Here is an 11,220-nt window from a genome sequence, read left to right as displayed (position 1 = left end):
TATGCACACAAACCGTCAATGATGGGATTCGACACATAGACCATTATAATATCTGCCATTTAAAATTCTCACACTTTTGAAGAAAATAAATACTGTGATAAGGTCAGTCGTAAAATTATTTTTGTTTCCCCTCCCGAAACCCATGCAAGTTTGGGTAGGGTAGGCAGGTAAATAAACAAAAATATCCAAAATTATTTTCCTTATCTAAAATTATATCGAATTTAAACTAACTATGAATGCTTAGCATCTGTTTTAAGTTTAGAACCATATTTTCAAAAATTTATTCAACATTATCCCAGTCTGTATATTTACAATTAAAACATGAGACAGCCATGAAGATACGATTCTCATTGACAGACTTTGTTTCAATGTTTAGTAGAATGTAATTGAAAAAAAAACGTGTCCTAATGGGAACTTAATGCTGGATTATTATCTGTTTTGGGGTCTAGATAATTGCTTTATTCCATTAAACACGACTTATTTTATTTAATAATTTTCAATGTTAAATTACCTTTACAGTGCTCAGTCCTGTCTGGTGTCCTGCTGGTCTCCTTGCCGGTGGTTTTGTGCTGGGGATATGTTCATTGAATGCCGCCCTTCTTTGTTGATCTTGTTCTTATTTTAGTAATGGTCAGGACATTGCGTTGAAGTGTTTAATTTGTAATAATAATGTATGCCTTTTACGTCTCCAGCAGAACTGCAGATGGGATCCAGTGGTTTAATATGTTGTACATTCAAATCCTATCAGGGACTTTTGATTATGGCCTAGCGTATGGAAGGTAGATGGTTCTTTTCAGGTGTACGTTTGTGCCTGAAATGATGCATGTCTTCCTCCACCAGTCAAACTTGAAAGTTGCCATGTAACCTGAATAGTGTCGTTGTGACTTAAAGTCAAACAAAACAAAGAAATAAAATCAAGAGGCATGTATAGTTATAGACTTTTGTCTTGTTATGCATGAGTAATTCCAGATGTGTTTTTTTTCTTCAGAAATTTTTAATGTTATTTACGTTATACTTGTTATTGAATTTATAAGTGCTAACAGATGTTTTTCTAGGAATATTCCTGGCCACTGACTATTGTCACAGGTTTTTCATATGAAGTTCATTGATTTTCAAGTTTTCATATTGCATTAGGCAGTTATTGCTCGTATGATACTTAAATATGCACAAATGTCACCAAGAGCAGTCTTGCATGTGGAAGGAAGTGTATTTTCAAGACTGTAAAAATATTTTTTTCTTTAATACTTTTTGAAATCAATTTTAGCTTTGCTTTTCTTCAAACAGCTGTCAGGATTGTCAGCAAAAATAAAATTGAGGTACCACATTGGGAAAATCTTTAAAAAGTTGTCTCGTCATTGAAAAGTGTGAACTTATATTTTAATAATTTTCACTTGAAATTATCAAATAGAATTTTCACGGATAAATCAGAAATCCACTCAAAAGCATTAAATAAAGTCATATCCCACTAACGGCATATTTGACCCAAGTCTTTTTATAAAAAATAAAATAATCAATATAGCAAAATTATAAAATGTCAAAAATAAAATAAAACTAATAATATTCTTATGTATAATTGTGAGTATGTATGTGATCTATTGTTCTGTTTCTTTTTTTTATGATAAACGCTTTATTTTCAGATTTATGTAATGTGTTGAAATCATAATCATAGTGTTAACTATCTAACTGTTTAGATGTTAAAAGCCATAAGGCATATTTTTAGTAAAGTTTATCTAAGTAATAAAATATCACAACTTGAAAAAAACAACATAATTATAATTTTATTTATTATGTCAGTTCTTTTGACAGTTAATTTAATTATTTCTCTTTTAGAAATCTTCAATGATTCTTATCAACACTTTTTAGTCTGGGTGATATTAATGTATACTACTTTGTAGCTATAAGAAACTTATAGGATATAGGATATGTAACGTATAGGATATGTATTATATATTTACATAATGTATTTTTAAGAAGATTAAGAAATATGCGATACTGTTTTACTTTTTTCATTATTTTTTTTTTTTTTTTTAATTTTTCATTGGTTAATGTTTTTCAATTTCCATTGGTTAATCAAATAATTATTAAAAATAATAGTGGCTTGGGAATATTATATAAGTAGCGACAAATATAAGTTAAGACAGAATTTGTAAGAATGAAGACAGAATGATTGAGGTTAAGGATACGAATAAGAATTAGAATTTCTAAGGAGAATGAATAGAGAAATAAAATTATTAAGAAGAATAAGAAATTAAATGTAAAAGTGTGTTAAAGACTCTTGGAAACATTTTGATAAGAGACATTGCTTATTGGACATCTTGACTAATTACTAAACGGTAATATTGGAAACTTGAAACTAAACTAAAAAGCTACCCACTTCCCCTCGGAGTGTGTTCGTCGCTGAGAAGGCACCGGGCATGATGGCAAAAAATACCAGAACTTGAACGGTGGACCAGCTACCTACCGGTGTCCTGACTTATACCAAAGGGAGTAGCCCTACGTTGCAGGCAGAGAGACGACGCGGATGGTGTGCTTTGGTGAGTAAAAGCTTGAAAGACAGGCCCTTTACTTAGCACCAACAGCCCTTTAAGGGCTATATACCTCTTTTTCTGATTGTCTCAGGTAACTGTACATTTATTTCCTCATGGTTCCCCGTACAGTTACCAACTTCTGGCCCAAATTTCATTAAATGCCGTTTTAATTGTTTTTTTTTAAAAATAAAATTTAAACAATTTTAGACCGCTGGGCCGCCAACTTAACGAAAATGATAAAATAAAAATAGTTTTCTCAAAGTGACTTTTTTTAAATATCTTTAAAAAGCAAGAATTGTCTGATGAACTTCATTTAATCTCGTTTTAATTGTTTTATAGCATTTCTACAAATGTAAAATTTTAGGCCGCTGGGCAGGCTGCCAACTTCACAAAATGTTAAAATCAAGAGGTTCGGTCCAAGTGATTTTTCTTCTTTTTTTATACCTTATGCATATCAAAAATAGTCTTAAAAACTTCATAAAATGCCGATTTTATTTTTTTAGAACACTTCTACAACTGTAAAAAATTAGGTCGCTAGGCCGCCAACTTCACAAAAATGATAAATTCAAAAAGATTTTTGAAAGTGATTTTTTCTTTTTATTTACCTTTTTAATATCAAGAATAGTCTTAAGAGGTTCGTAAATTGCAGTTTTTATTCTTTTTAGAACATTTCTACAACAATAAAATGTTGGGCTGACAGGCCGCTGGTTAACAAAATCCTTTTGAATGTGATATTTGTTCGTTTTATGTTACTTTTAAATGATGAGATATCTCTTTAAAACTTAATTAATGGTCGTTTTAATTTCTTTGAAAAACTCTTCAAAATTAAAATTTCAGGCCGTCAAAGCCGCAAACTTCACAAAATTGATATTAAAATAAAAAAAGTTTTCTCAAAGTGATTTTTTCTATGTCTATATCCTTAAAATAACAATGTCTTTCGAACTAAATAAAATGCCGTTCTGAATTTTCTATAACGTTTCTACAACTAAAATTTTAGCCTATTTGGTCGCCAACTTCACAAAAAAATATAAAATCAAATTTTTTTCTCAAAGTGTTTTTTTCTTTTTATATATATTTTATATATTTTAAATATTAAAAATAAGAACGTCATAAGGTGCCGTCTTAAGAACTTCATAAGGTGCCGTTTTTATTGTTTTTTTATAACATTTCTTCAACTGAAAATTTTAGGCTGCCTCACCGCTGGAAAACAAAAACTTTCTGAATGTTATTTTGTTATTTTTTTTGTAACTTTAAAATGATAAAATATGCATGTAAAACTTAATTCAAATCGTTCAACAATGCTTAAAGTTTATGGCGTCAGGCCGCTGGGCTGCTAGGCCTCTAACTTAACGCCGAAAGGCTGTTGGGCCGAAATGCCGCTAACTTCACGCCGCTAGGCCGCTGGGCCACCAGGCTGCCAACTTCACACCGCTAGGCCGCTTAGTCGCTAGGTCACTGGGCAGCTAGGTCGTCGAGACCACACCGCTAGGACACCGGGCCGTTAGGCCGCCAACTTCACAAATCTCTTTTTATAACATCAAGAACAAATACTATATATGATATCATTTTATTTATAATTCTCTCCATTTGAAAATAATTCTATACAGACAAATTGACTTAACGTACTTAAAGTAGAACAAAAAATCAAAGACTATTGTTTTGCAACAGGTAGACATTTAGGTTAATCTTTGAATGTTTTCATTTAAAAGAAAATAAACTGTCGTCTATTTTCCAACCATGGCAATTTCCCGCGGTATCCAGCTTTTTGGACACTTCTTGTTTTTGTTGGACTTCCTCCTCCATTTGTTTACACATCCTATTCTCACACTAACACATTTAGAATTTGCAGGAGCACTGACTGAGAATGCCGTTGGTAAACTATTGAACATAAAAGAATCAATTATATCAAGAACAGGAATTAAATATGATGATAATATGATTTATATGATTCAGCATAATGATATGGGGCTTCAAAATGTATCCGATGAACGCCTGTTCAGCGCATATGAAATGAATCAAAGGCAACTTGAAACATGCAAAAAGAAATCTTACCTTTAATCTGATAAACAAAATTTTTATTATGAAAAAAGATAAGATGATTGTATATTAATGTAAAATACCTTAGAAAATTAATTGGAGACAAAACTAGATTGGATAAAAGAGGAAATAGAATATAAAAATATGCGTACGTGGCGCAGGAAAGACCTCTCTCTGTACAGACACACTTTTCGCAGCTATCGTAATCTTTTATTGTAGATTCTGGAAGCATCCTGATGTCTTTGTATTTACAAAACTCTACAGTCTCTCCATAAACTGGAAAAAAAAATGAGCCGCGTCACGACAAAACCAACATAGTGCGTTTGCGACCAGCATGGATCCAGACCAGTCTGCGCATCCGCGCAGTCTGATCAGGATCCATGCTATTCGCTTACAAACCCTATAACAAGTAGAGAAACTGATAGCGAACAGCATGGATCCATGCTGATCGCAAACCCATTATGTTGGTTTTGCCATGACACGGCTCAAATGTTGCAAACCATAATTTTATTATTTCCGTTTTAAAACCAAATCATTTATGGCAGAAATGTACAAATAAAAATTCAAAAAAAAAATCTGTGATCAAAGGTTTTTGGGATTTTTTTTGATTAAAATTAATTGTGGTAACAGGGTAGCAAACACTTTGGAAAATGCTGAAAGCCAAAAAGGGGAAGCCCGGTTTAAAAAAGAATTTTTTTTTATTCATAACTTTGGGAAAAGCAAGACTTAAAACAATCAAGGGAGGGCTTTCTTTTTAAAGAAAACGATATCAAACTTTTTTAAAATTTAAACCCTAAATTTAGAAAGCTACTTTGGTTTTAAAAAAAGTTTGTCAATCGTTTTCCCGTTACGTGTCTCTTCTCATAGATTTCCGACAGACAATGGCGGATGACCTAAGCCACGTAAGATCCCTTTAAGTAAAATAATTTGAGCCGCGTCACAACAAAACCAACATAGTGCGTTTGCGATCCATGCTGTTCGCTTACAGACCCTATAACAAGTAAAGAAACTAATAGCGAACAGCATGGATCCTGATCTGACTGCGCGGATGCGGAGGATGGTCTGGATCCATGCTGGTCGCAAACCCACTATGTTGGTTTTGTCGTGACGCGGCTCATTTGTGTAAGGTGTGGAAAAATCGAAGACGAATATTGCTTTAAATAGATTACATGTATGTGTTATTTATTGATATAAGGAAAAAGTTTTTTGATAGACGCTTATATTGGATAAGACCTTATATGCTCAAAATAGTTAGCCTTGTAAATAAATAAAAATAAATAAATAAAATAAAATAAAAAACTAAATAAAAAACTTGAAAATATATATCTACAATCATTTTGATATTCAAATTCGATATTATATGTCAAGTAAAGGTGTCGAAATAAACCAGTTAATAGATATTACTTTTCTAGGCATGTAGTCACTTGTAAATTATATAATTTTCATCCAGGTAGTTTAACAATGTCAGAACAGGACATGTAAATCATACAATCATTACATTATATGAATTACATGCGTTAAACATAAACATCAAACAATATTTTTACTTGTACGTTCTTACGAATAAGTTTTTACGAATAAGTTGTTATAATGACCTTCTTCTCTAAAATTATAGTTATATTGTGATTTGTACAATAACTTATCACATAAACCGCGGCGCAGGAGTGTAATAAAGCCATGTTATAAAAACGATATTACACTAGTGTAATAACACTTTGACGTCACGTCATTTGCGCTATAAACATAGCGTTAAAGCGCGCTAATGTTAGCGTCACACTTTAAGCGCGTCAAAGAAAAATGACTTTTGATAACAGTTTACCGTTCTTATTTTATATATGTGATAAGTGGAATATTATACGTTGAGATTCAATACTAAATTTATTGACCTCGTTGAATAAAACAATATTATGCTCGCCAGCGGCTCGCATAAGTAATAGAAAGAGCACCGAAACACGAGGCTATCTGATTTGTACGAGGGGGCGTAACCCCGAGTATAAATCAGATTGCCGAGTGTTTTGGTGTTCTTTCTCTTTTGTATCATAGTCAAACATAAAAACACGTTCCCTGTTGTCACAATTGTAAACCCCGGGAAAAAGTAACCAATGATCGAGCATCTGAATATGATATTTCTGCCGCTTTCCCTTTCTCTGCCGTCACAATATGTAAACCCCAGCAAAAATGAGCCAATCAACGGGCATGATCTGGAGTGCGGGTAACTGATACCTGCACTCCAGTTACCGCACTGTGCATGTATATGTATACGATTTAACTCTGACACTTTTTCAACAGAAAGGTCCCCAAACTATGATACAATATGATTTTATTCAACTCGTTCAATAAATTTAGTATTAAACCTACACTCATTCAATATCCTCTATATATGCACTGCTCGTTATCTTGTAAATATGCTGTTATAATGTCCTCATGGGCTTATAAGCCTTATTTGATTGAAATAGATATATCTGTCTATAATATCTGATTTACCGGATGACACATATGATCATATTCTGTTATTGACGGCATGTTTACTCCAAAGGTTTTTTTTTAGCTTATTTTAAGCTTATTTTCTTTTTTGTTTCGTATGAACTCGCACGTTTATGTATAGAAAAGCCCTAGTGTTGAAATAAACTGGCTGATATTTCATAGAAAATAATGGAAACAATGTGTCAGAGCATGCGAATGAGTTTTACATTTTCAGGTCATGCAATCAACTCTTCAAAAAAAAATCTGCACAAACAAATCAAGTTGGCAGTAAAAAAACTTACAATACAATGATACAATAATATAAGTGGCGATTTAAAATCATCCATAGTGATAACTGTTATAGTATATACATGAATATAAAGGTAAATTAGTTTTTGAATTATTTGTTTGGTTTTACATCAAATGATAGCATACTGAATCTTTTCTGAAAGATATACTATGTTCAAATTTGATAATATTGATAACTGCTACACAGTATTTTTGTGAATATAAAATAAAACAGGTTTTGAATTCACATAAAGTAGGTATGTTATGTTTAAAATTCTACATACTATAGAGGGACACAATGTGAATATATAATGTCATAAAAAATGGGGTTTTTTTTAAAGAAAAGATCAACTTTTTAAAACTTGTCCCATAATAGGAAACGCAGCTCTGTATACATAGCTTACTTATTATTTCATTCAAATTAGTCATATTCAGTAAGAATTATATAGATTTAATAAATTCCTGTGATTAAAAAATTTTACTCAATGATGGGCATAGTATATTTTTAACAACATAATTTGCAAAAAACGCGCCCTTACCTGATTCCGACTCCAAGAGGCCAAATGATAATGCTCCATAACCAACAGCAATTGACACTAGCACAACAAATAGACACAGTACAAACTTCATCTTGCCAACCTTCCGTTAAACGTATCGTTCCCGGAATACACAGAAAACAAAGGCAGCTTTATTCTTATATAATATCATGTTTTAAAGAGGCCCGGAATATGTTCGACGAGATTTACCTGATTTTGACAATTCTATATAAAAAACCATATAATAAATAATATAATGAACTAATTAATCCATAGAGGATATTCAATTGTTTTCTATAAACACAGGACTTATTATCATCGAGTGGTATGTAATAAATAGTTCATGAGTGGCAGCGCCACAAGTGAAATATGAACATTTTCATACCGCAAGATGAAAATAAGTCCTGTACATGTATAAAGAGAAAATAACTTTAATTTTCTGTTTATTATAAATATTATGTTTTTTTTCTTTTTACATTAATTTTATGATTTGAAAGAAATCCCTTTTAATTTTGTACCTTAAGTGAATTAAGAAAAAAGTAGTCCGGCAAGATACCAGTAAAAATACGGAAAATATGTTTCACTGTATTGAAAAATATGTTTTAAAGTGAAAATACGGAAAATGAAAATACACACTTATTTCATCAACATTTCTCATTGTTTCATTTATAAGTATATAATAAATTAAAACTGCTTTACAAAAACAAAATGCTTATTTGTAAGCTTATCTAAGATTAAATTAAAGTTTTTTTAATATGAAGTAGTATGATTTTTCTTGAAATGATTTAATCATTTGAAGGAAAAGAGAGAGTTAGTGTACTCACTCCGGCGTCGGCATGCATTTTGACATCTCTTAAACTACATAAGGATATGGGTTAATTTTTCTTCTGTGATTATATAACATGATGATCACAGGTCTCATATGTCTGAGGTTCCTTTTTACACCTTTTACTTTTTGTCTTCCTATCAAGCACTGACCTGTCTTACGGACAGATCTTTATACTGAGCAGCACTGTTATTACTTTGATATACATACTAACACGTTCACATCACCTGACTGAATAATATATAATAACTAAATAACTATTTCAAATGCTCTATAGATAGTGATATTATGAAAGTTTTATATAGTTGTATTAAAATATTTGGCCGAAAAAGCAAAGAAATGAAATCGAAAGTCTTAAAGAAGATAAGTTGAGGATTGTTCTCAGAATAAATAATTGACTTCTAAAGTTGAAAATACTAATTGAGGTAAATGTTCATCTTATTTAAACATAGTTTAACATAGTGAACATTATTACCCCTCATTTTTTTCGTAATGCTAATTTCCCATAGGCCTCTGGGAGTTATTTTTACTGTTAATGCAAGTGTACCACGTGACTAAGAATTTTGTACTGTTACATAGGTAACAGTATTTTTAACAGTATAAAATCTGGTCAAGTGGTCTATTTTCTAAATAAAATGAAATAAAATGGCCGCCATTTTTCTCTCGATTCATTCTTATTTTCAACGTTAAACCCCGATAGGACATCAATTTCTTCTCTGAAGTAACTATGAAACTCATAAAATTTAGTTGATTGCAACCTGGTGTGCCTTTCGCGTATAAAATATCTTTTTGTTGAATAGTCAAAAAGTGAACATCCGTTTTCAACGGAAGTAATTGCAGTGTAAATAATTATGTGTCAAACTGATTTAAGCATGCAACAAAGGATTATTTAACAATTTTAATCAGTGAAACATTACAGATATGGTGGACAGACAGACATAGGATATCATCGTTATTTTGTCAAAAACCATGCTAAGAATATTCTGGAAACAGAAGGATCAGATTTCACAGATCATAACCGTGTAAATGGGTTAGTGTTTTGTTTTCTAAACAAAAACCTAGCTTATTGTATGTTTATGATTTGTAGATATCATCACTTGCTTAAAGAATAAAAGAAAAAGAAAACTTCTCAAGTAGACCTAAAGTACAGTTAAGACGTAAAAGGTAAGGACAGTTTAGTTATTGTTACTCTTGGTTTATTTTTGTTACAGTTAGATTTAGTTGACAATTTCAGATCATCACAGTATTTTTGTTTGGGGTAATAAAATAAATAACACATGGGTTTGTGAGTAACAGTAAAAATATCATCCCTCGTAAAAAAACTGTTACCCTCGGCTACGCCTCGGGTAACAGTATTTTCCTCGGGATGATATTTTTACTGTTACCCACAAACCCATGTGTTATTTATATACTATACTGAATATCTACTGTAGCCAAAAAATTCAAACTGTTCTGTTCTTGCATGGCCGCTGTAACAAAGAATCAAATTTATAGCAATAATACCTTACAGGCTGTTACGCTTAACATTATTCATATTCCTTTATTCATATTGTGTTGCATATAAAAAATGTCTTAATTTATTATCCTTTGCATGAAAATATTGAAAAATGATATTGTATTAAATAAAGCCTGCACTTTGAAATCAAGATAAGCTCAACTATGTATTGTCTATGAACACATGTTACAATCCAGCGTTAAAACATGTCATATGATATTGCAAGCAAAAACCGATTTTCTGCATAGATAAACCTACGCAAATATTTAAAAATACTTAAATATGAGCATGGTAAATAGTTTAATTCAGCTCAAAATTTTTTGTTTTTTGCATGATATTAAACATGTGAAACAAATTTGTGTAAATAAAACAAAGATGATATAAGAATAGGAAATATTCAAAACTGATTAATACATTTGCTTCTATATTAGCTAATTTTATGGACTATATAGGTCCCCTACTACTTTTTTGTCTGATTATCATAAAAATAGCGCATGTTGATCCGGCTTTGAATATTTCTTTTATCATAAACTTGTGTACTTCTAAAGGTGTAAAATATATAGTATCTTATAAGGAAATGTATCTTTTAACATATATACAAAATCATAGCTAAACAGTGAACCCTTCACCAAATGAATTGAAAAGTACGTCTTGTAAATTAATGAAGTCACCTTTAATACCACCATATTGATCAAAGGCTACGAGGGTGTGTGACGTCATTGATGACATCATTTTAATATAATATTAATAAAAAATGTATTTGCCGACATGTATCGTTACTGCAAGCGGTGAGTGCCTAAGACAGGCTCAGATTTATTTACTTGCTTTTTTACGTGAAGAAATTTAAGTTTAGTTATCCATTATCGTGAATCTAGGAACGAGCTGATTTATACACAATTCGTATAAAGCAATAGTTTCAGTTCAGGTTCTCGTTCGATAAAAATGATTTGAAAAGTAAATTGCCAAAAGTATGAAACATTTCTGACCGCAGTTGCCTCTTGTGATAAGCGTTAATAAACATAGCACTCTAAAGGCTTAAATAAAAAT

At 31.3% G+C, this 11,220-nt stretch overlaps 1 protein-coding gene across 1 annotated transcript; it reads right to left on the bottom strand.

The window, feature by feature from the left end:
* Window positions 1-4,076: 4,076 nt before the first annotated feature.
* LOC132743183 (uncharacterized) lies at window positions 4,077-4,841 on the bottom strand (the record flags this gene model as incomplete). The annotated part of the gene is given in 2 exon segments (XM_060731710.1): window positions 4,077-4,406; window positions 4,718-4,841. Coding segments are annotated over 2 exon segments (278 nt in total), but the record flags the coding sequence as incomplete, so codon positions are not given.
* Window positions 4,842-11,220: the final 6,379 nt, after the last annotated feature.

Source organism: Ruditapes philippinarum, unplaced genomic scaffold (assembly GCF_026571515.1).
Source record: "Ruditapes philippinarum isolate M1 unplaced genomic scaffold, ASM2657151v2 ctg20306_1_1_1_1, whole genome shotgun sequence".
Taxonomy (NCBI): Eukaryota; Metazoa; Mollusca; class Bivalvia; order Venerida; family Veneridae; genus Ruditapes; species Ruditapes philippinarum.
Note: the sequence above shows the minus strand (reverse complement) of the source record. Positions and strands in the feature narration are given on the sequence as shown.